Here is a 27,081-nt window from a genome sequence, read left to right as displayed (position 1 = left end):
TTGGCACTGTCTTTACAAAAACCTAGTCTCTGCTCCGCACTGACTTCACACACTGTGCTGGTTCTCGCCTTGTCTTGGTCACATTGCGAGGTAACGTGTGAAGTGTCTTGACACACTCGCTCTTATATAGGGTCTCTACTGGCCTTCTGGAACCGGATGGAACGCTGCTTGACCACTCCAGTTGATCACTTTCGCCGTGACTTGCGTGCGTAATATTTACAACACTGGTCCTTGCCGAACTGGTGTGTACTGTCACTGGCCACGGTTGACCGCTCGTCCTGCGCTGGACTGGGGCGATTTGCGTAGGCTAAAAACACACACAGCCTACGACCATCCGTGTCACCCACCAGGTTTATAACAATATGGAAGAAAAAATAATGCCTTTATCTTTCTGCCTTTATAAACAAATGTTGATTCGGCTCTATGACTAAATAGGGCCGGCCCTTTTTTGTGTGTGTGTACAGCACCATTGCACGCTTAATTAGTAGATTTCTAAAAGTTGTTTAAGACCGTCTGCCCTTTAAACTTTAGTTTTTGATCGTTGTAAAGTTGCTCATGGATGTCGTTTTATATTTGACTATCCGGCTTATGATGGGCAGTGCTGCGAACTGCCTAAGCAAAATTATTGATTATTTACATTTTTTTTTTTGTTTTTGTTTTTTTTAGAAGAACAAAAAACCGATTCCAAGGCCAAGGAAGGAATGATTTTTTTGTTTCTTCGTTTTATCATTGTTTTGTTTTGTTTTGTTTTATACAGCTTGGAGGTCATCTCGAAGTAGAACCATCTTGCGTCATTTTGTGTTTGGCGCCATGACAACGTGTGCAATTATTGTCCCGTTCTTACCAATTTCCCGCCCACGGATGTTGGGTTTGACTCCATTGACTTCGTTCTACCAGTTGCTTCCGACGTGACGTCATTGTTTCACGCGCTTACACTTTGCAGCTGCTTCAGTAGCTGTTACCCCCCCCCCCTTTTTTTTTTCACTCCTATTATTTGTCCTGTATTTGATGGCCAGAGTTTTTTCCAAATTTGTTGTTAAATTACGCCACGCTCCTTTAAGTGCTATTTTGAAGAAATGTTCGTCACTTAATTGTGTGTCTATATTTTTTATATTTTTGATAGATTCGTGTCAGCTTTCGCGGTCTTTTCTTGGCGCTGACAAATGCAGAACTGTCCTCTGCATCAGTGGTTCTAAACTTATTTCACTAGTACCCTTTAAGGGATACTCCCAGGCTTCATTTTATCAAAATTCAGGTCTTTTCTTGGCGCTGACAAATGCAGAACTGCATCTGTGGTTCTAAACTTGTTTCACTAGTACCCTTTAAGGGATACTCCCAGGCTTCATTTTATCAAAATTCAGACTGAGATGTTCTGCGCATTGGTCTGCAAGCTGTCTCATAAAGATCAAGTCTTTTTCCCTACTTGAAAATTGCGCCCAATCACTATATCTCCCGAACACGGCTACCATCTTTTTCTTTTTCATCAAAGATGCCTTTCCACAACAAACACAATTCTTTAAGACAACTTGCAGCCATTAAATCATAGTTACATAAAATCTGGACAGAGTGGTCGGTCCCTCTCCATTAAGGCTAGAACAGATTTTAAAACTCCTTTCAGTCAGGGTGTTTCTAGGTCACTTGTCAACGACAAATACACAGAAGCCTAATTCATAAAGCGCTGGTCGTGTACAAACGTTTGGCCAGACAGACAGACACACAGAGTGAGTTGATATAAGCTTTGTAAAAATCCACCAGGATTTCAACTTGTCATTCATTGGGTGGCGGTTGATCGCGCAGGTTTGGAACGACCGTGTGATTAGGTATTCAATACACAAAGACTATCGATTTGTCGATATTGTTTCTATTTGTGAAGCATGGTGACCGAGGGATAAAGGGTTTGGCGTTCGAACCGAGGGACCTCGAATTCGAATCCCGACAAAGACTGGGATTGGTAACTTGAAGATTCTTAGGATTCTCCCGAGTCCAGTAACTCTAATGGTTTACCTGACAGAAGTTAGGGAAGTAATGAATGTTGGTCGTTGTGCTGGTCACATGACACCCTCGTTAACCGCCGGCCACATCTTTACATCATCCGCCTCCATAGATTGCAGCTCTGAAAAGTAAAGTTCCCCCTTCAGACCTTGTGGTCTACAGGGCAGATGATGTAAAGGTCATCTGATTCTGTGGCCTACGGTTAACGAGGGTATCATGTGGCCAGCACAACGACCAACCGCCTTTACTTACTTTACTTTCCCCAACTACTGTCAGGTACCCACTAGAGTTGGGTGGACTCAGAGGCGCCCAAAGATCCCGAAATTAAAAATCCCAGTCTTCACCAGGATTCGAACCTGGGACCTCCGGTTCAGAAGCCAAGCGCTTTACCGCTCAGCCACCGCGTTCTGTATATTCTGCATTTCTTAAGTCGTCTGTCACTTGTAAAGATATTGATGTGACAAGTTTTTTTTTGTTTTTGTTTTGCGGTGTAGAAAGAGGTACGAATGACGTATGATTAGTACTTGGTGGAGAGTACTAGTGTGCTGCTTTCATAAGTGTGTCGCCAACGGCACGGGCGTGCTATCTAACTACTCCTCAAATCGGCATTTCTTTGGCCCCTGAGTCTGTCGCTATCTATGAGCCTGCGAGTGATCCGTGGTCCCAATTTGAGAGACCCTAGCGGCTCAAGCCGTCCTCGCTGATAAGTTTGATTACGTAAGTATTTTGTCTTGCATTGCTGGCGTGGAGAAGTTTACCAACATGGCATGTAGGTTTGGGCTTTTCTTTTTCAGTACGTTTTACTCTAGAAACCATGTTTTTCTTTTTAACTCTTTGTCTCCGTAATTTTTTACCACATTCTGGTGGAATCAACGCTGGTATCGTCAGTCAGGAGAGAAAGAGTTAATGCGATGTGAGAAATAAATCTTGTGCGTGGCCAACGTAGATGAAAGCAATGGCTGTAAACCCTGGGTCAAAAGGGCGGTAATTCCTTCTTCTCATTTTTTTAAAATTTAAGAGTTCCTCTTCTCGTGTTTCACTTCTGCTAGTTATTCTGAGGTGGACAATGTAGTCAGACTGGATTCCCACTGGTTTGATTCGTTTTGGACCAATACAATTATCTTATCTCATTTATATAGTTCTTTTATACAATTATCATATCTCATTTATATAGTTCTTTTTTACAATTATCTTATCTCATTTATATAGTTCTTTTATACAATTATCTTATCTCATTTATATAGTTCTTTTATGCAATTATCTTATCTCATTTAAATAGTTCTTTTATACAATTATCTTATCTCATTTATATAGTTCTTTTATACAATTATCTTATCTCATTTATATAGTTCTTTATTCATCGTCTTTCTCTTGAATCCTTCCGTTTATGCGCGATACGCTTGTGAACTAATGGGCAGTCGCGCTGGGGCTCGCGTGTCACGTGCGGCAGTGGACAACAAATTCACCCTGACAAAACCGCAGATACATATTTGAATAAATGGACCTCATTCACCAAGTCACGTGATCTTATTGATAAAACAACGGAAAAAACTGTCACGTGACAACCATCATGAATTAAACATGAGATCGTAAATTATATAGAAGAGATAGAGCGCCACGTGGCTAAATGTTGTTTGTTTACGGTTGGTGAATGAGGTCCATTACCAGCCCAAGGTGTGTGGTGTTAGCGAATGTTTACAAATATGGATGTATAAAACGTGTTTATAATTGCATACTCTTTTTGTGTATAGAATCTAGACAGTGGCGTAGCTGGGGGGAGGGGGAGAATTGGAAAATCCTCCCTGGGCCCCCACTTGAGGGGGGCCCCATATGAATGTTTTTTTTACATTAAATATTTCATATTACGCAAAATGCAGAGGCGCCCAAAGAGGTCAAGCCCCCCCCCCGGGGCCCCCAAATGATGGACAATTCCTAGCTACGCCCCAGAATCTACACATATTACATTACACACTACTTTAGACCTCAATTTGAGAAGCCGTATCTCTTAGTGAATAATCGCTGTGTATATTGATCAATGCATTTTTAGTTCAAAGTCTGATTCTGTGATATAAAGTTTTGCCCAAAGTTTTGATTAACTGCTCAGCCATTAAGACCAGGGACTAGGACAGCTTTATTGATCCTTAAAAAATGTGTTGTGATTACAGGGACTCTATTTCTCATATAAAAACAACACAACAGAAACATTCACATAAATAATAATAATAATAATAATCTTTATTGTCCGTATGGGGATTTGTCTTACAATTTGTGCATTACACCAAACTAAAAACATTATAAATATAAGAAACCAAAGTGTACATTCACACCAGACTCACTCACAAAAAAAAAAAAATAGACCAGACCAAAAAAAAACAACAATGAAGTGTGACCCACAAGGGTTTGGGGTTTGAGGCTGGGACTGTTCATGACTACAAAGAATTAATAGTCTCTTAGATTTGAAATAGATATCAGGGCCTCGTTTCAATCTCGCCACTTCCCCCGGGGCTGTCTTTGAAATAGACAAGTTTGTGTGTAACCAGAAGGGCCGTTATAAAACGTGTGACTAAAAGATAGGTGACACCGCCCAGGGGGAAAAATAAATTACGCTAAAGTAGGCCACAAAAGTTATGTAACCGAGTTTGCCGATTTGGCTTTTTTTTTTTTTTTTAAAGCCATATCGGCAAGCCAGTAAATATTAAAAAAGAATGTACATGTTTGCGTTCTGTTGGTGATAATATTTTTTTTTTTTTAACTTGAATATTGCATTACGAGATGTACTAGTCAATACGTTGGGATTGTTGTACATGGCAAATACATGTAGGATTTATGTTTGTTTCCTGCATTCAGTGCACTGGCGGATCCAGGGGGGGGGGCGGTAGGGGCGATCGCCCCCCCACTCGGCCGACCCCCCCCCTTCGGGGGGCGGACGTACTTTGGTATAGGATTCACACAATCTGTATACGAATTTATTACTTATGTTAAAAATATATACTAATTATTTATATTTCAACCTATTTTTAGATTATTTCGCCCCCCCCTCTAGTATGTTGGCCGATTTGGTGGGGTCGGGAGGGGGCGATGGTATCAATTCCGCCCCCCCCCCTTAACTTTCGAGTGGGGGGGGCGGTCCAATTTATTGGTAGAAATCACAGCCTGTTAACAAAATCAATTAAATATCTATATCCTTGTAACTTGTTATTGATATTTTATTCGATCTTTATATTATGTCGTTCCCTGTTTGCCGATTGGTGGGGGGAGGGGACGAATACCTCTTCTGCCCTTCCCACCTAAACCCTTTGAGTGGGGGGGGGCGGTCCGTTTTTATTGAGAAATCATAGTTTGTGAACAAAATTAGTTGAATTAATATATAAATTTTATATTATGTCGCTCCCTTTGTGGTATTTTGGCCGATTCGGTGGGGTGAGGGGGGGGGGGCGATTGCATGTACTGCCCTCCCCACTCTAGCCCTCTGAGTGCTGGGGGGGGGGCGGTCCTATTTTTGTGGAGAATCATAGTTTGTGAATAAAATTAGTTGAATATCTATATAATATAAACTACGTATTGATATGTGACCCATTGTAAATATGTCGTACCACACTCTAATCTCAAATTGTATCATTAGTAAATTTAAATGAAAAAGGGTTGTACCAGGTGGGAGGGGCGATTCATGCAATCGCATTTCCCCCATCGGACAAATCAATACTTTTTCTTTTTGTATTATAGTTAAGAAATTACAAAATTAAAAAAATCTGTCACTAATATAATTTATATATACTATAAATTAAATTCTTATATCGAGTCGCCCCATACCTATTCTTTAATGCCAAATGCAATCTTTAGCAGAAATTAGTAAAGGAGCGAGGATTAATCGTTTTCACTCTACCGCCATTCCCATTTCCAGACAGAGTTTTTGTAATTTCACATGAAGTTATCATAAGTATTTTAAGAAAGACTTTGCATTGGAAAAGTTAGAATTCAAACGAAATTTTTCAGTATAAGAGTCATGATTGAGATGAGTTCTAAACTCAAATAAAGTTTTCATAGTCGCCTTTTCCCAACCTTTACTCAATCGGATATTTTTCTAGATTTGGGACTATAACTCACAATTTATGCTAGAGTTTTCTTGAATACTATTTTTCGAATAAGTTTTTTTTCGGCGGCGATCCTCAAAGCAAAAATCTAAATACGTGGGGTATCCTATCTTTTCAAGGAACAAATCGGTTTTATTTGCAATGTATTATGGGTCTATAAATTCAAATTAGAACACAACGTTATTCGAAAGATCGTTTTTTAATAGTATGAATAATGAGCTTCAGGCTTTTGGCGTCGGGGCTTCGCCCCGAACTCCATTTATGAGTAATGAGTTGTAGATGTCAGGAGAAAGCGTTTCTGCAGAGAAGAATGCAAGAAAACGCTTTTGGCGTCGGGGCTTCGCCCCGAACTCCATTTATGAATAATGAGTTGTAGATGTCAGGAGAATGCATTTCTGCAGAGAAGAATGCAAGAAAACGCTTTTGGCGTTTTTGTAGATGTCAGGAGAATGCGTATCTGCAGTCAAAAAAGCAAGAAAACGCTTATGGCGTCAGAATGCGTTTCTGCAGTGAAAAAAGCAAGAAAACGCTTTTGGCGTCGGGGCTTCGCCCCGAACTCCATTGTGAAGAATGAGCTGTACTTGTCAGGAGAATGCGTATCTGCAGTCAAAAAAGCAAGAAAACGCTTATGGCGTCGGGGCTTCGCCCCGAACTCCATTGATGAATAATGAGCTGTACTTGTCAGGAGAATGCGTTTCTGCAGTGAAAAAAGCAAGTAAACGCTTATGGCGTCGGGGCTTCGCCCCGAACTTCACCAGAGAACTTTATAGCGCTGCCCCAGATGTTTTGTTTTTCGCCGAAGGTTGAGAAATGCTCCTTTTTTTATTCTCATATTTATATATATATATATATATATATATATATATATATATATATATATATATATATATATATATATATATATATATATATATATATATATATATATATACATATATATGTGTGTGCGTGTGTGTGTGCGCGCGCGCGCGATGTATGCACGTTTATGCGTAGGGTTAGGGTTTACTGGGCGTTAGGGTTAGGGTTTGGAAAAAAATCGCCCCCCCCCCCCCCCCCCACTCCAAAGTTCTGGATCCGCTAGTGATTCAGTGCCATGTTTGCGAGGGGGGAGGGGGGTATATAAACTGAGCCCCTAAGAATTGATAAAATAACTAGCGACACCGGTTTAGATTGTCCTTGAAGTGATTGTCCTCCCCCCCCTCCCCCCGTCTCTGTCTCGTGGAGCGCGTTGAAAATGTTGTCTGACAATTGGAACAAAAAAAAAATATTACGCTTGATTTGAGATATGAATAGCGGCGCGTGTGTGTAATGTGTGTGTGTGTGTGTGTGTGTGTCTGTAGTTTAAATGAGATGTTATTGAACTATATATAGGCTTTGAAAGCCAATCTTTTGGTTCTTCATTATCTGTTTCATTTCTTTTGTTTTAAATATATGAGTTGTTTTTTTTTTTTCAAAGGTTTTATCAACTCACGCTGTCTGTCTGTCCGTTTGTCTGGTAAAAAAAAGTTTGAACATGTTTTTTTTTTTCTCCCATTTCTCATTCTCGAATCCAGTCAAAACTTAGCACAATTGTTCATGGAACATGACGAGACGCGAATGAATGAGGAAAAAAAATTAATTAATTGTTGATGATTAATTATTTTGTTTGATTTTGAAATAAGGGAAATAAATGCTACTTAATGAGATGTGGATATATATATATATATAAATATATACTTTAATAGATAAGACGGTGTAAAGTATTTTCTATCCCCACATTCAAATGTTCCTCTTTATTTTGTCTCTTGAGAGTTCTTGTGGATTACTAACTTAAAGCAATGTTTAGCAAGTTAGGACATGTTAAGTCATGCCTTTAGTGACTTTAGCTCGGGCATTTAAGTTCTCGGTCTACTGGGGAGATGCCCTCGGGCTGCAAGCGAGGTGCCCACAAACCGCTTCTAGTTCGCAGACCGTCTGGTTTGAGAGCTGTCGTAAGCAGACGACCTTGGCTTTTTTTGTTTACAATGCGTGACATAGATAGGGCCCGGATGTAGTGCTGCGGGTTAGTCGGATTGATTTATAGCGGCTCGTAAAAGACGCGCTTAATAATATTAACAGTAATAATAATCTGTATTATCCGTGAGGAAATTGGTTTTACAATTGTGCATTACAATAAAAAAAAAACAATACATACTTAGAGCAAACAATTTTACAATATTATACGTTCAGACCTCAGTTTCTCGCCAACGTTACACGCGAAACTGACAACAGTGAGTTACAGTTGGTTCAACGATTTAACTGTTAAAGGAACAAACGTGTTTTGTGTCCATTTGTTGTTTTTTTGTGATCGGCGTCCTATATCTTCTTTGTGATGGTCAAATGTTAAAATCATGAAGAAGAGGCTGATTTCTTAAGCTTATATATTTCTTAGCAATGTTTCTCACAAATAAAGTGTCTAAGTACGGTTTGTTTGTAGCCTATGATTTTACCAGCTGCATTTACAATTTTATAAAGTTTATTTTTTTATGTTCAAATTGCCATAAGGGAGTGAACAAAACAAATAGGAGGGAGGGGGTAGGTAGGAAAGTCAAACTTAGTTCATGAAGTATGAACAGTTTTATGCAGAGATAATGTTCACGTGACCGGGAGTAGTATCCCTCATCCAAATGTAGCAGATGGCAATACTCACCTAAGTCTTAAGTCTTTAGGCCTCAAATGTTTGTTCCGCGGCCTTCATTAGAAACTCTCCAACTGCTGCCAGCTACTTTCCTCTATGCCAGTGAGGGCAAAATGGCGCCTGAGTTGATCATTATAGCGCTTCCGGGGGCACCTCTGTTAAATAATAGTTTAAATGATAAGTTTATTTTTAACGGCTCTGTTATCACGTGTGAACATATTAGACGTAATAATAATAATAATAATACTAAAACCATTTGAAATATCCACTACCGATAATGTGGCCCCTCTTCTGTTCGATCTACTTTGTTTTGTGTTGCGCGTTTTCGAAACTAAAATTTTTCTTCGAGGATTTTAGTTTCGTTTTGTTTTGTTTATCTCACCTACGCTCACTTCCGGTTTTTTTTTTTGTCTTCATCATCCCAACCTCGCAAAGTTGTTCCAAAATTGTTTGGGACATGAAAGGGGGTGGGTGGTGGGCGGTGAGGCCCAACGTTGGTGGAAATTTTGTTCGGGGCCCACAGTTCATTGACTTTCGCTCCACACAAACACACACACACACACATATTTGCAGTGGGTTGCAGCTAGCCACCTAAAGGCCCCTATTTCAGTCGCCCAAACCGTTATCAGTTGTTTATGGTTATGCACGTGGTATTTCAGAGAGCAGATGTAGGCCAAACTGAATTCAGAATTTTAAAAAAAAAAAAAAAGAAGAAAAAAAAATAGGTTTGGTTGATAAGTCCAAGAAGAAGAGGGGGGAACACACCAGAAGTTAAGTGTTTATAAATAAATGGTGGTGTTTTTTTTTTGGGGGGGGGGGGGGACGATACATTTAAGGGATGGAAATAAATCCACACTTGTCGTCCTTGACCTCGGGTTTTTTTTTTTCCCCTCGCCTAATCTTGGGCCATCGTATCTCGTGTCCTTCTGTTGATTTCACTCTGTCAGTGGGTTTTAGTATGTAATGTAAACAAATCGAAGCTGCTGGATTGATTGTACTTATTGTTACCCTGTTGTCGTGCTCCGCCCCCCTCCCCCCCGGGACAAGATAGCCCACCTGCCCACACACCTGGATACTCACTCGTCTGCTTTAAAAAAAAAACATGCGCTCGATTTCCCGCTCACGGCAATACACTCGGACACCATTAGACATAATAACAAGTTTGATACAACGCATGCGTAAACTTAAGGCTACACACATACGCCAATACATTCGAACACCCGATTTCTTCCTCACGGCAATACACTCGGACACCATTAGACATAATAACAAGTTTGATCAACAAATGCATAAACTTAAGGCTACACACATACGCCAATACATTCGAACACCCGGGACAAGATAGCCCACCTGCCCACACACCTGGATACTCATCTGCTTGAAATAAAACATACACTTGAATCCATACTCACGACAATACACTCAGACACACCCCTAGACACACATACACATAATACGTTTTATCAACACATGCATAAACTTAAGGCTACACACATACGCCAGTACATTCGAACACACCCCTATATATTTTAGCCTTCTACCCAAACTCCCAGCGGCGCACATACACACACTATCGCATACAGACACACGATAACACACACACATACACCAACACAGATAAACTCACATCCACGCGCATGTCCCGAGCGTAAAAGGCCCGAAGTGAAGTATTTGTTTACGTTGTCCCCCCGTATCGATTCTGTACCGATGGCGATAGTAATCGATCCGGGCAGGTAGATTTTTACGATATTCTGCTCTGATAGTATCAGTATCGTCAAGGTGATTAATTATGGATGCAAGATGAATGCACTTAATTTCCAAGCAGGCGGCCATTGGTGTTTTTGAAATGGGAGAGTGATTACTGTGCGGATCTATCTCTTCTTCTTCGTGTGTACCCTGGACAAAACACAAATCTATTGTTTTGATGTTCACGTCTGCCACTCGTAGTGGTGGTGGAAAATACCCAGACCCTAGTTAGTTTTAAGTTAAAAAAAACAACAAAAAAAACACAGATTTTCAGTTCTGTCGGTTTGTAGAATATGGAAAATGCGCCAATGTTTTAATCAAGCTATGAAGTGTGATAAAAAGGAGGTGAGGGGAATGATTTTATTTTTGACATAAAAAAAATAGATGCTTGGTTAATTGTTGCCGAAAATACCTAGAACTAGTAAGTTATACCCAGCGTTTCGAGCACTGTTAGGGGATATAATTACTGGACGCGTTTTTTTTTTCTTTCTCTCAGCCAGGTCTCTCTGCCCATAAGCTTTCTTTTTTTTTTTTTTTAACTTTGACACTTTTGAACTCAGCATTGAACTCATTCCGTTGCTAGTAAAAAGCTGGCAAACTGTATAAGGAGTGGGTTTTTTTAATTAACGACCATCGCTGTCGTCACGGGTGGGCACAAGTTCGATTCTAGCCCCGTCCGTCATTTCTGTTGGTTATAATCTTCATTCTCTAAACGAACGTCGGAATCCTACAAACCATCAAATTATTGTCATCTCGAGAGATGCAACACAAACACACACACACTCTCTCTCTCTTTCACACACACACACACACACACACACACACTATCTCTCTTTCTTACATACACTTACCCACTCTCTCTCTTTCACACACACGCACACACTCTCTCTTGCACACACACACACACTCTCTTTCACACATACACACTCTCTCTCTTTCACACATACACACACACTCTCTCTCTTTCACACATACACACACACTCTCTCTTTCACACACACACACACTCTCTTTCACACACATACACACACTCTCTCTCTCTCTTTCACACATACACTCTCTTTCACACACACACACACACACTCTCTCTTTCACACACATACACACACACTCTCTCTCTTTCACACATATACACACACACTCTCTCTTTCACACACACACACACACACTCTTTCACACACATACACACACAAAGTACCCGAAACAAAAGGCACACATATATCAAGATCTGATGTTTCGATGTCCCTCCTTATCATTGGCCCCTGTGTTGTAATGAACACTGTAGGACCACGCCTTTCCCCATTTGAACACTTAGATCACTTGAGCTACATTTGAACACTCTGACATTCGATGTGAGATAAAATTCCCCGCCCCCCCCCCCCCCGGAGGCCCTCATTCTTGCTGCGTATATTTCTAGGCGAGGTGTATTATGGGACTGTTGTGCCAGCACATTCTGAAACAAAATGAAAACCTGGACCACTGAAAACAAATGCCAGATAGGAAAAATAAATAGGACCCTCCCCCACAATGCTGACAATACACATGGGGCTCTGCATAACAATATATTTGGGGTCATAACACTATATTGGGGTCTGCCTGACAATATATTTGGGGTCCTTCATGAGATGGTAAGTTTTTATTCTAAATGCTAACTTTTTATTGTTTTATTGAAATCGTTGAAGACCCCCCAACCCCCCCCCCCCCAACCCCGACTTTAACTTGCCTAACAACTGGACCCAATGTAGTCCGAAGGGTCAACGTTTCTAGACATACAGGCAAACTATATTTTGTAAACTGCTTTTCGCCCTGCCCACAAATCACACAGTCGGGGAGGGGACCTTAGTTACGACTACAATTACTGAATCGATATTTGTTTGCTCCTGGCATAGAAAGCTTTTACGACACAATGCAGCGGGCGTAGATCAAACTTGATGCCTGATACATAACAGCATGCAACATAAAGTTTTCTAATCAAGTTACTGGATGTATTGGTAGGCACAGTGGATGATATGTCAGCATATATATTTTTTTAAAACTACGATACCAGAAACTGAAGCGTCCCCCAACACACGCACACCCACACTGTTTCCGTATTCTTACATGATTTTGTTTTGTTCGGGAATCAACAACCGACAGTAGAACGCAATCTGCTTTGTTTCGCCTATTCAGGTCATCGTCCACCATCTTTGTTTCCTAGGACGCCGTGAAGCTGCCAACTTTGTTTCCTAGGACGCCGCGAAACTGCCAATTTTGTTTCCTAGGACGCCTCGAAACTGCCAATTTTGTTTCCTAGGACGCCTCGAAACTGCCAATTTTGTTTCCTAGGACGCCGTGAAGCTGCCAACTTTGTTTCCTAGGACGCCGCGAAACTGCCAATTTTGTTTCCTAGGACGCCGTGAAGCTGCCAACTTTGTTTCCTAGGACGCCGCGAAACTGCCAATTTTGTTGACAGCGTAAAGTCTATGACATCATTAGCCAATGTGGTAGTCATTGTAATATAAAGTTGCACTTTAAATGTCATCGGCTGAATAGAGATTGAGATTGAACGAATCTTTGCACTAAACCGAGTATGCATGTCAATGTGTGGATCTATTTATTCGTGTCACCGCAATGCAGCCGGATCAGGATGTTATGCCGACATATGCAAATGTAGTTCTTTGTATTGTGTGGCCTACGTGTCCAGACTGTGGGCATGGTGACCTCTTGACTTTCTGCATGTAGGGCTTGAGGTTTATTACCTGGAGACGGAAGTGGGGTACGTAGCTGCAAGACCTTTTGTTTGTCTCAACTTTTTCGAGATGGGGCAATGTCATGGAGAAAAAAAACATCGATACACTCTCTTTTTCTCTCTCTCTCTTTTTCTCTATGTATTTATCTCTTTCTCTGTATCTCTTTCTATCAGTCTATCCATCAGCATATATTAAAAAAAAAAAAACATCAATACACTCTCTTTTTCTCTCTCTTTTTCTCTATGTATCCATCTCTTTCTCTGTGTCTCTTTTTATCAGTCTATCCATCAGCATATCTGTAAAAAAAAAACATTAATACACTCTCTTTTTCTCTCTCTTTTTCTCTATGTATCCATCTCTTTCTCTGTCTCTCTTTCAATCAGTCTATCCATCAGCACATGTCTGTTTGTCTGTATCTATTACTCTCTTTCTCTCAGTTTATTTATGTATCTGTCTTTTTCTCAGTCTTTCTCTCTTTTTCTTTCTCTCTTTAGCTTTGTATCCATCTCTCTCTCCCTCTCTCTCTCTCTCCCTCTCTCTCTCCCTCTCTCTATCTTTCTATCTATATTCATGGGCATATGTTTGCCTATCTCTTTATTTCTCTTTATCTGTTTATGTATCCGTCTCTCTCCCTTCCTCTCTCTCTCTCTTTCTCTCTCTCACACACACACACACACACAGACACAATGACTCCCATATGCCTGTGCTGCAGACAACTTGGCATCACCACGGGACTCCTTCTCCTAGCCACCTGTTTCCATTAGCCTCAGATGGTTGAATATTCGAATTTTAATCCCCACTAGCTCTAGTTAGTAAGTACTTAGAGACAACAACTTCCTGGGCGTTTTGAGGGGGGGGGGGAGGGGGGGGGGCGGGGGGTTGTTACGTCTTATTATGTGATGAGACTCTTTATCGATACACTAACACCAAAACAAACAAAATCATAGTTTATAAATCAATAAAAGTATCTTATCTTATCTTATAAATAGTTTAATCTATCGTATCTTATCTTATAAATAATTTAATCTTCCTTTAACACTGTCAACACTCTTTTTGTTTCTATTCCTTCAGTTTTGCTACTGCCCTGCTTTCAGCACGCATTCGCACCGTTCCCCATTTACACCACGATGCGCACGTAACAGGGTGCAAAGGTCAGGGATTTCTCATATCCATAGACTTCACTCTTTCTCTCCGAACTGACGATACCAGCGTTGATTCCACCAGAATTTGGTAAATAATTACGGAGAGAAAGAGTTGCATAAATATAGACTGGAAAAAAGGGAAATAACTTCGTGTAACTTGAAAACATGTATATCTGTTGTTGTCGGATTTCCGAATTCTGAAAAGTTGCATGATCTTCAATCTTAGAGATGAAACAAAACTACCTTTTACCTACCTTTACCTATCCCTTAGTCTGTTGGACCGTTGGGGCACCAGGCAAGATTTGTCGACCGTCTTTCTCCATTCCTCCCTTTTTTTTTTGCCTTGTTTAGAACCTCTCTCAATGGCAGGCCCGTCCATTCTTTAATGTTGTCCTCCCATCTCTTTTTCTGTCTGTCTCTTCTTTTACCTGGCACTGTTCCCTGAAGGAAGGTCTTTGCGAGCCCCATAGATCTTGTAATGTGGTCATAGGTTTTAAGCTTTCGTCTTTTTACAATAGTTGGCAGGTCGTCATGGGCTCCGATCGCTGCAGTAACCGTCTCTGATTTCTTGGTTTGTGATGCGGTCTTTGAATGTGATGCCTAGGATAATTCTGTACACTGCTTTATAATAAAGTACAAAAAATTGCAAGTCACACATTTTCGTTTCATAAAACTCTTTTATCGGCCAGTCTATATTTATTTATGTCTATGCTCATATCGTTCAACATTACCACTTCCTACTCAAACAGTTCTCTCTCTTTGCTAAAGTGTCAATTACACTCCCCTCCCCCATTTTTTTTTACAAAGCTCACGTCATCTCACTCTGTCTGGTAAAAAAGTGTGTACACGTTATTTCTCCCACGCCCATTCTTAGATCAAATTTAAAACTTTTGCACAATTATTTATCGGTGGTAGACAAGGCATGAATCAATGCAGAACATTAACCGATTAGTCCATTAATTACTAGTAATTACTAATATTTTTTTTTGAGGACCAAGTGAAATTAATCCTCCAGTATTCACATAGATGGCTAATTATTAGGGTTTAGTCCCCTTAAATAATTGTTAACGCTATATCTCCCTCACGCATTCTCCGGTTAAACAATTATTTATTGTACTTAACAAAACATGAATGAATAAAAAAAAAAAAAACAATTATTCAATTAATTATTGGTAAGCAATTATTTCGTTTGATATCGAATATGGGAAAAAAAAAACTACATTATTGAAATATATATTTTTAAAGGAGGAGTTCTTCCCCTTAGATATCCTTTTATTTTTTTTAATAAAAGGATTTTTTTTTTTTTTACATTTTGTTTGACGACATTGTTAGGTCACTTTCTCTCAAGCTAAAATTTCAAGAGCTTTCTAGTTTTCATGTTACTTACATAGTGGATATACGACATACGCATGCTATGTAGTGATAGCAGGGGCCGGTCTTAAGCATAAGCAAACTAGGCAGCCGATTGGTGGGTCCTCGCACTGGACTTAGCATATATATATATATTTTTAGAGAAGAAATATCGAAACTTGTGCCCAATGTTATTGTTGGAGTAGAGAGACTGGGTTTGAAATAAATTTTGTAATTTTTTATTTCTTTTTTATTTTTTATTCATATAATCAATACCAATAATACACTAAACTTCGAGACGATAATGCTGGACCAAAATCAAACATTTGTTTATGGAATGGAAGACGATATGCAAGACTATTATGTCCGTTCTTATCCATTAGGGATAAATATAGATCGGCCTGAAGGTTGTTGCACCAACATTAGAATTGTTGGGAATCTCGGAAGTCGCACGAGTGACGATTTTTGTTTTTCCCTTTTCATTCTTAATTCTCACTGACATTGATCGTGACCCATTCTGTTTGTCTCGGTTTACAGGCGGCAGGAAACCGCAGTGATAACATTGACTTTTTTTGAATATATCAAAAAGTATCAAACTGTGCCAGCATGACTTGTTGTCTAGTTTTAGTTTCAAGAGAACAAATCCCACGCGCGCACATCGGGGGGCCCCTTTTTGTATCCATAGTTTACCTAAGATAAACTCTGTCACCATTGCCCAATATTGCAAATGCTAAGGAATTTTTTTTTTTGTTTATGACATAACAAGATAAGAGGTTTTTATATAGAATTTATATCTAAGATAAAGAATTGAGATACTCTACATCTATGGTTGTACGGTGTAGCCTTGAGTTTCCTCCCTTTATAAAACGTTATGTGCAGTATTGCAACTTTGAAACGAAGTCACCCGCCATATTTTTGTATGCAAAATATCCCGAAGACAGGAAGTAATAAGCAAGTCACACACAATAGCGCTTCGTGTTCTAACCTGGTTAGTCTTGTCAATATTCTAGGGCTGAAAGTCACGTGATCTCATTTGCATTTCTTGTAAACCTTTCGCCCGTTTTCATTTGTAGTGTGAATTCGTTTCAGTCCGTTGTTGGTGCAGCTCCGAAGATTTGCAGCACTCGTTGGAACGCTGGGCCGACTCTTAGAGTATAGATCTGTTGTAAAAATGTTTGACAATGTTTCGGATGTTTCATCAGAGTTGAAGAGATTCTACATTAGTCCAAGCCTCCCGCAGGACAACTGGGGATGTCATCGGGCTGGGTATGAACCCGGGGCCGTCTAGACGACCGAAGGGCAGCCCAGAGCGTATACCGCACGGCCTGGCAGCCATTGATCTGTTTACATGCTGTCGTGCTTGACAATGGACCTCATTCACCAAAATCGTAAACAAACAACATTTAGTCACGTGATCTTAGTGATAAAACAACGGGGGAAAAAACTGTCACGTGACAACCATCATGAATTAAACATGAGATCGTAAATTATGTAGAAGAGATAGAGCACCACGTGGCTAAATGTTGTTTGTTTACGGTTGGGGAATGAGGTCCATTACATTATTGGTACTGGGAGTGGAAGAAATGGGCACATGTATTAAAGACAGTTTTCACATTGTCCACATTTATTGTCTCGCCATGACCAGCATTGCTGGTTGGTTCAGTCTGACCAAGGGTGGGCCCTTTCTCCAGAATGGACCTCATTCACCAATCGTAAACAAACAACATTTAGCCACGTGGTTCTCTATCTCTTCTATACAAATTACGTAATACACAAAGGCTGTCACGTGATACTTTTTTTTTGCATTGTTTTATCAATATTATCACGTGGCTAATTGCTGTTTGTTTACGATTGGTGAACGAGGTCCATTGTTTAATGGTGATATTCTTTGTGAAAACTTAAAATGTTTAACACGTTTCTTGAAGGCCCCCTCATATTACAAAAAAGTCAAATGTGAAGGTTGCTATTTTCAATGCCCAATGTGAAAGTCTTGTTATATCTAGGGAAATAACAAAGTGTCATGAAATGGAAACGGGTAGGGTTTGTTATTGTTTTTTTTTCCCGGGTTGTTATTTTTTTCCCAAGGTCAGCGTGGAGTCACGTGTGTCAAACTATTTATTATGGCGAGGACCAGTGACCCGGAACCTGGTGGTCTACGTGACGAAACTCTGCTACCGTCCATCGTCTGCGACACCTTCTTGTGTTGTCATTCCAACCAAAATGGTAGCCCCCCGCCTCCTCTGTGCTTCACTGCGTTTGCCCCAATTTCCACACAATTGTGGGGTCCCCCCCTTAGAGCCCCCCCCCACTCCCCCACAGTTCCTCCCCAGTCTGTTGACGCCGGCGCATGTTGTCGCTTCGTTGTGGGTCAGTGAACATGCGGCCAGATCGAAGAGCATGTCGCTTAATAGAGGCGTTGTCTTAGAAGGGAGGCAAGTATAATTGAGTCAGACGGAAGTTGTCATTTCATGGCGTCTCTATGTGAGTACATTTGGAATTCATCTCTTAACTGTCTAGCGGATCTTTTTTTTTTTGGTCCTATACCGTCGCCGTTTAGCTTTGGGCTAATAGACATTTATATATATATCTATATATATATATATTTTTTTTAAAGGATACAGGGCTTTGCTGTCCTGACAAACTGGATATCCCCCACGCTCCTTGCTAGATTGATTTGACTTATTATAGTTTTACAAATTTGTTTTGTAATTACCTTAATGTTTAATTAATGCAAACCCCCCTCCACCACAAAAAAAAAGAAGAATAAAAAAGAATGATGCACTTTTAAGTTTATAACCTCCACTATACACTGTTTTGTACTTTTATCTTTATTTATTACCTCCCATTTTAGATTTGCTTTACTAATTCATTCGCTAGGTATTACTTCCCTTGTAGACCATTTGCTACAAATGTTCATGGTGGTCTGAGCCACATTTTCAATTAAAGTATAGATGGTTTACGAGTGGCGTTATTAGCTCTACACAATCACCAGAGTTCATTCACCTGCCAAACAAATTGTCTGCCCATGTTGGATAATGGTGGATAATGACGATCTGGTAGTTGGCACGTACCATTGCTCAGAGAACTGATTTCGAGTTGACCAGGAGTTGTGGTTCATGAACAAGATGGACGTGCCTGTGTTCACACAGATTCTCTCCCTTTTTCCCTGTATCGGACACTCATCACAGTAGTTTCATGCCCTTGTCCTACCGTGGGTGGCAGTCAGACTGGCCAAGACGAACAGGGATTCGAACCCTGGGGCAGACGACAAATTGAAAAAAAAAGATTAGAAGTCATTGACGAGAGGCTTGAATAGCGGTAATTTAGTGATAATTACATAATTTTGTTTTACTTAGAAAAGGGGAGATAAAACTTTCAGTATTGAGGATATGGCAGTGATTTCGCGGTTCTTCACCATAGATACGCTTTTTAATTTAATTTTTTTTTTATTTGCTTATTAGTTCTTGTGTTTTCTTGCGTCTTTCTTTGAGTTGCTTCCCTTTCACTTAGTCACTAGTCAGTTTATTTCCCATAGAGTAATGTTTGAAAAAAAAAAAAACATCTATATTGGTCTTGATACCGTTTTTATTGAATGTCCTCTCCTCACCCAGCAACGCCTCCCCGCCCTCTTGGTGGTGTTTTCATTCTACCCATAAATTTGTGCCCCCGGATTGTCATACCCCCCCCCCCTCCCCTAAACAGAGCAGCTGTCGCGACGACCTTCGCTTCTTGAGAAAAGTGGGGGGGGGGGGGTCGCTTTTACTCTGATTGGCCGTGAACCCGAACCAAACGCGCCCCCCCCCCCCATCTCCCTTACCCCCGGCTTTTGTTTTGAAACTCTAAATCTCCACATCCAGGCGTACAGCGGGATCACATTCGCTATTGACAAGATTTGTGTGTGGTGTAGATTCAGCTCCGCGCGAACATTTGGGCCACACGATTAAGCAAGTAAATAAAAAAAAAAACTCTGCGGCGCGTCACGTGACTTTGTAATCAGCCGCTTTTAAAAGGCGGGCCCATCGCGACTGTCGGCAGTTTAGCGTTCAACTATCGCAGGGGACGAATCTTTTGGCAACACCCAGTAGGTATCCGCGTGACCATAAGGCTTTAATTCAAAACACAAAATAGACTTTGTGGCAAAGTGGGGCCCACGGATTTATTGCATGGGTTGAGATCGCAAAGAAGCGCTGCTTTGAAGTCAGCAACAAGTACCATGTATAGAAGCATCAACTCTAACGCCCTGCAGCGTTCTATGACCTTCGATCTCACGGACGGCATCAACAACAACTTCATCGCCGGCGACGGCATGACGGAGCGGCATGTTGGCTCCCCAGGCGAGGGGGCCCCCCTTGACGACAACGACAACAGCCGGCACGCTTTCCACCCTCCCGTCCTCGTCTTCTCACGTCCGATGCTCGCCCAGTGCACGTTCCGTCCGCTGGACGCGGACAGTTTCCAGGAATATAATAAGGAGCTGGTGGACATTTTGTCCGCCGACAACGCCGACTGCCGGGTTCGTCACTCCGACGACATGGGCATTAACTTCCACAACAACAAGATCAACTCTTTCAGGTCGAAGCGGTCAGCCACGGCCCCAAACTCCCCCGGGCCCTACTGCAAGAAAGACAACCAGCATCTGTGGAAGTCTTTCAGCGCTGCTCCCAGCAGGAAGAACTCCATCCACTACGAGACTCTGGAGAGCGTGACCGTGGCCGAGCTGTATAATGTGGCCGAGGACGCTGACCAGAGCAACGAGGATACCCCACACGCTTCTGGGCACACTACCCCCAACGACAATGCAGCTGAAGACACGCCCTCAGTCGTAGAGCCTGCCTCGCCCCGCGACGGACCCGTGACCGGAGATCCCAGTTTGCTGAGGTCTAGAACCGAGTCGGTGAGTTTTGTCAAGCTGTTCAACCGAATCCGCCTGGAAAGAGATGCCAGCTTTGAATCCATCTCTTCAGATGGTCAGACTGATCCGAAGGTTCTGGATCAGGACATGGTGGACAACAGTGTATATGATCGTGAGTTTGGCTTGATTCACTCTCTCTCTCTTTGAATCCTTTGAATCCTCTTTCTCTCTCATCTCTTACATTGAAAAACACAAAAATACTTCACATAAAGCTTTTTTTTTTGTGCCTGCTTCCCTTTCAATCTTAGTTTGGACATTATCAAATTATATTGAACATTAAACCACTTGCTTGAAATTTTCAGTGCATATCTTTCAAATAATTACAAAGCTTGAAAATTGTTATGTACTAGTTGGTAATGATTCATAGTCATCTGATGGTCTAGACAAAATTAAAAGTCTAAAATTATATTAGTCTGTTTATTATAAGTTCACCAAGATGGTCGGTGAATCCTGGGTGAAGTTTGCAGGTTAGATTGAGCTTCCCGTGTGCTATGCACCAACTGCTTTTCGTTCCATAACGTTACAGTTTGAATGAGATATTTAGCTAATTATAATAATTATACACTTTATTTTTCTTGAAGAGATTTGTTCTACAATTGTGCATTGCACATAGCAATATATTATCAGAGCAAACAGTTTGTAGGATAGCACACAAAATAAACATTCATACTCTTTAACACCACATTTGAAACGTTAATTACAGTTGTTCGATGATTTAGTTACCAAAAAGAACAAAAGAGTTCCGTTGTTACAGCCAATCAGAGCGGACTCTTAGTAGAGAAAGCGAAATAGATTTTATGCTTATACATTTTAATTTATTTATAGAAGGGGGGGGAAGCTTTTATCAGGGGAGACTACTTAATACTATTGAGTCTGCTGCTACTTAAATCTGGTAGTTTCACCATTAACACATTGAAATGTGCATCTCTATTGATTCCAGGCCTTCCATTAGCTACCGTAGCTTAGCCACCAGTAGCGAAATTAGAGTGGATGGAAGGCTCACTAGATGTACACTGTGTAGTTACGTCACCCATACTCTATTCTTAGTCAATCTATATCCTACACGTATCTCAAATACTATCCCTTTACAGTCCAAAAGCGTGTCTGATTAGCGGCAGTATATTAAGTCGAAATCTAGACATACCTAGGCCTGGTATTAAGTATATAGGTGATATATGAAGGTATATGTAAAAACAAGTGAAATGCGATGATTTGACGGTGACGAGTTGACCATTTTGTAAATTCAAATCAACATGCACATTCATTGTATTCTGTTCTAGGTTCCATACTGCTTTCGTTTCTTTCTTGGTTTAATCGGAGTTCTGATTCTCGATGATTTTTTATTTTTGCGGTTAACTTCTGATTGGACGCTTGGTCTCGTTCGTAGGAGGTCATTCCGACGATGCAGTTGTGTCCCGGAGTGATTCCCAGTCCAATATCCTACTGCGTGTCTCACTGTCCAATATTCTACAGAGTCTCAAGAGTCCAATATCCTACAGAGTGTCTCACTGCCCAATATCCTACAGAGTGTCTCACTGCCCAATATCCTACAGAGTGTCCACAGTCCAATATCCTACAGAGTGTCCACAGTCCAATATCCTACAGAGTGTCTCACTGCCCAATATCCTACAGAGTGTCCACAGTCCAATATCCTACAGAGTGTCCACAGTCCAATATCCTACAGAGTGTCTCACTGCCCAATATCCTACAGAGTGTCCACAGTCCAATATCCTACAGAGTGTCCACAGTCCAATATCCTACAGAATGTCTCAGAGTACTTCCGTCTTGGCAATACTTTGAGAAGCTTCGGTCAAGATGTGGCGTCTGCTAAAGTGTTCCGATATCTTGACTGAAGTAATTAGTTCATTCTTTATAATGGCTAAATATACGACAAAATTGAAGAGCTTGGGGGAAAAAAAGGGGGAAATAAGCCAATATAAGTGTAGTCCATTGTTTATGTGTTTATTAAATATCCTCCAGCAGTTTCCACCCCTTGATGTTGACGTCAGAGAATCGTGACGCCAATTTCGTCGTGTTCGATTTCATTGTTGAGGTTGTGTGCACAGCGCGTGCATGTGATGGCATTGACGGCAGGGGAGAGAATCTGCTGACTTCTGCTTTCCATTGCTTTACCTTCCCACCCCCCTTCACATCGACTTCTGGCTGCCCTCAGTGTTGACAGACAAGACCCGCTTGTGTGCTCGACGAATAGTCTTTCCAAAGTGTTGTCAGTAACAGTGTTACTAAACTCGGGTCGCAGTCATTTCCCATTGATCCAATCCATTAAGTTTTAGAGCTGGTAGTTATGACCAAACTGGGAACTACTTTCAATAGATGCTACACAGTTGTAGAACCACTGGCTCCCTCTACCCGGAAGTCACAGTAATGTGAAAGTAACAGTTACAACGTTACCTAATATTGGACTGTGCCAAGCGTAGTAGGCCTAGTCTGCTTTAAAATGTAAAAATAAACCACCACTTTAAGATCTCACGATCTAGTATGTTTTAATACAAATAAATATTTCTGTGGAGCAGTTTCTGTCATGTTAATAATTGAATGAACATTGTATCTCTCAAAATAATTAAGGCAGACATTTTTCTTTTTGGATTGTTCTGCGATGATAAATACTTTGATATATGTAAAGTGTGGGATGATAAATACTTTGATATAGCAGTATGTAAAGTGTGGTATGATAAATACTTTGATATACCAGTATGTAAAGTGTGGGATGATAAATACTTTGATATATATGTAAAGTGTGGGATGATAAATACTTTAATTTATATGTAAAGTGTGGGATGATAAATACTTTAATTTATATGTAAAGTGTGGGATGATAAATACTTTAATTTATATGTAAAGTGTGGGATGTGATAGAGGTTGACTGGGATGATAAATGCTTTAAATAGATGTGTGATCTATGAAGATAAATACTTTGTTAGATCTTGTGGGATGATAAATACTTGGACAAATGCTAAATGTGTGTTCAGGGATGATAAATATCTTGATACATGTTTATACTGTGTGGAGACAGAAATCCTTACAGATTATCGCTCCATGGCATTCAATACCATTCAGTTGTCAAGGGAGGCAATTATCAATTGCTTTGTCGTAGGAATGCAGTTGTGTGCCTCAATATTAGCACCCTGAGTTATTGGCCCTGTCACATCATCATTGTCTCAATTCCAAACAGGAAACTTGAGTAGTTAATGTGTGGCTTCAGAGGTTTGATTCACAGCACAGTGCGTATGATGTTATACTAATATTTACTACTGGTAAAGTAAAGTTTCCCCTTTCAGACCTTTCGATCTATAGAGCAGATGATGTAAAGGTCATCTGTTTCTGTGGCCCATGGTTAACGAGGGTGTGATGTGACCAGCACAACGACCAACCGCCCTTTACTTTTCCCCAACTAATGTTAGGTACCCATTAGAGCTGGGTGGACTCAGAGGCGCCCAAGCATCCAGAAATTTAAAAAATCTCGGTCTTCACTAGGATTCGAACCCAGGACCCCCGTATCGGAAGCCAAGTGCTTTACCGCTCAGCCACCAAGCCCCATACTGGAACAATCAGCTATTAGATATTCCAACCAACCCAATTCCCTCCATTCCATACAAATAACTGGTAAAGACAATATGATCCTTGTTAAAAAATTGCTTCCAATCTTTTTTTTTTTTTTTTAAGTTTTCTGGTTTTAGATGATTGGCTCAGCACCCTGCCACAGTAAACACTTTTTTTTTTTGTTTTTTATTTGCTTTGCCCACAATATGCCTAATGTGACATCTAACATTGTTCTGGTCCTGGAGACACTACCACTAATCACTCACAGCCTGTAACACTAACAGATTTGAGATTCATCTTTCTCACAGTAACAACAGAGTGAGATTGACATATATATGTCTAAACACAATATAGACACTACATTTATAGAGTTGATACATGTATAGACTTATGATGTATATATATTGATAGTACATATAGCCTACAATTTGTTTCAAGGATACATATAGGCTACAATATGTTTTAAAAATAGTTTTTCTTATTACTTTATACATTTGTAATAAAGAAAATTATACAATATTTTAAAACTCATTTGAGGTAATCAAAGAGATTATTTAAAGAACAAAAAAAAAAAAAGCCACCGTAACTTTTTGACTTTTTATTTTTTGGCTGAAAATTATCTGAAATTCAGTCCATTGTCTGAGCTGCATTTGAATTACAGCTTGGGAATTCCCAATCATTTTCAAAGGAAAGAAAAGACATTGTTATCTTCTGATTGGGCTTATTGAGTTCATGGTAACCTCTTATGCACTAAATCACCTGAACTTTAAACTTATCTTTAGGTGGCACTGACATACACATCCTCTGTATATAAACACACTTGTATATATTGCACTAATTCATGATATGCTATTATAAACATATATATCATAGCAGCAAATATATATTTTAATGATCCATTATTCAAACAGAAATGTTCTAGAAGTTTGTGTGTATAAGAGCAATACAACAAAAAGAGTAAAGTTGTCATTTCAAACCATGAGGTCTATAGGGGCAGATGATGTTAGCGTCATCTTTTTCTTTGGTAAAGTAAAGCTCTCTTTTCAGACAATGTGGTCTGTAGGCAAGATCATGTTGAGTTGATTTGTTTCTTTGGCCATCAGGTAATGAGCGGGATGGCATGTGGCCAGCACAACGACCAACCGCCTTCACTTTCCCCAACTTGGGTGGATTTGGGGGCGACCTAAAAATCCTAAAAATTCAAAACCCAGTCTTTGCCGAGATTTGAACCCAGGTTTAGGAAGCCAAGCGCTTAACCACTCAGCTACCGTAGGATCAATAAACACAAACTATGTGAACAACTAGAATTGGAGTTTAATAAACTTTGTGTATTTATTTGAAGAGTTGGGGAGGAGGGGAGAGGCAGGTAGGTCTAGACTTCTGCTCTTAGGAACCAAAGTCTCCAGATTTCTCTGGATGGCTTCCTGTAGTTGATTGGAGGGTGCTAGCTTCCCCCCTCACGCCCTTCTTTTTACTCTATAATGATTAGGGACCAACATTCCTCTGGTGAAGTTCTTTTAAACCTTATAGTCAGATAAGAAAAGTCAATCCAATGTCTATTCATTTGTTATGTAGATTACATGCTAATGAGCCATGAGTGTGGAAATAGACTGAGGTTTATTTTTAACTAACAGTATCAGTTGCCTCTTGTTGTTTTATCTTATTGTGCAATGATGACCTAAAAGTGAACACACACTAAAAAAGTTGCTGGTCATAATGAGATTAGATACCATGTGACAAGTCATGTGACCGTTCATATGAAGCATTAGACAAGATAATAGCTAGAGAAAGGGAAAAAAAATATTTTTCTCTAATGATAAACTATCCCATAATTTTCCATTGAAGAGATAGGGCAATGGGTAAAAAGAAAAAGTTGCACTGTCATTTTGATAGTTTGAATTCATTGGTTGGGGCTGGAAGTTATCTTAAGACTGAAATAGCAGTTCGTATAGGGTGGCGACCCCAGTACAACAGGGAAATCAGAAGTAGTGTTGTGGGGAGGGATGATCTCATCACACAGGCTAGCGTCCAGCCACAATCTCAGTCAGCGATATGATGCCATTTTGTTGTCTCTGGCCATCGATGAACTCATCCGTACTGCCTGTATATATGTTTTTATAATGCTTGTTAGTTTACAAGGAGAGCTTAAAATAATCTTTACTTTTGTAATATATAAACACATTTTTGTGGATTAAATAGAATACTTTTGAAGTTGTTTTTTTTTTTAAGTTTTTTAGTTTTTTTTTAGTGTTTTTTTTTTAAGTTTTTAAGTTGTTGTTTTTTTAGTCTCTCAAAGTTGTTGTTTTTTTTTGTAATTGTTTATGCCAATTAATTAAATTGAGATTAAACAAAATTTAAAGCTAATTGTTTTCCACACAAACTCTATTCAGAAAAAGTTTAAAAAAAATAAAGCTTTTTGAGCACAGTTTTTAAGACGCTATTTCTGACGCTGCTACCTAGACATCCATAGAGTACTAAAGTTGACTGTTTCTTTCACAGTTCTCTGTGCGGAGAGGGTGTCACAGATGACAAAAACCTACAATGACATAGAAGCTGTCACACGTTTATTGGAGGAGGTAAGAACAGTTAATTAGTTGGACAAAAAAAATGTATCCAACTGTCTCAATGGTGGAGACCTAATGGTAATGTCCTCTTGCTGATCCAATAGTCTGGTGTTTGTGGAGATCAAGGTTTTAGGAACATTCCTGTTTTAATAGATATTTCCCATCTAATGGGGAAGCTGTGATGGATGTTGGCTTTAGATCATTAACCCATAGATCATTAACCCATAGATCATTAACCCATAGATCATAACCCATAGATCATTAACCCATAGATCATAACCCATAAGTATCTTAAGGAACCAATAACTCTTCTGGAGAAACTTCACCTTCACCTCTCT

The 27,081-nt window shown here is 40.1% G+C and overlaps 1 protein-coding gene across 8 annotated transcripts in view; it reads left to right on the top strand.

The window, feature by feature from the left end:
• The window catches only part of LOC106079281 (trafficking kinesin-binding protein 1-like), a 69,586-nt gene that overhangs the window by 30,669 nt on the left and 11,836 nt on the right, over positions 1-27,081 (top strand). For 4 of the 8 annotated variants that reach the window (XM_056014772.1, XM_056014768.1, XM_056014770.1 and 1 more), the window contains exon 3: positions 26,679-26,755. In XM_056014772.1, coding sequence (XP_055870747.1) covers positions 26,705-26,755 — 51 coding nt within the window. In that variant the 5' untranslated portion in view covers positions 26,679-26,704. Of the gene's footprint in view, positions 1-18,159; positions 18,188-19,706; positions 20,731-24,302; positions 24,342-25,981; positions 26,283-26,678; positions 26,756-27,081 lie in introns of those variants that run through there. The other 4 variants (XM_056014771.1, XM_056014765.1, XM_056014769.1 and 1 more) reach the window with 4 other exon arrangements.

Source organism: Biomphalaria glabrata, chromosome 16, assembly GCF_947242115.1.
Source record: "Biomphalaria glabrata chromosome 16, xgBioGlab47.1, whole genome shotgun sequence".
Classification (NCBI taxonomy): Eukaryota; Metazoa; Mollusca; class Gastropoda; family Planorbidae; genus Biomphalaria; species Biomphalaria glabrata.
Note: the sequence above shows the minus strand (reverse complement) of the source record. Positions and strands in the feature narration are given on the sequence as shown.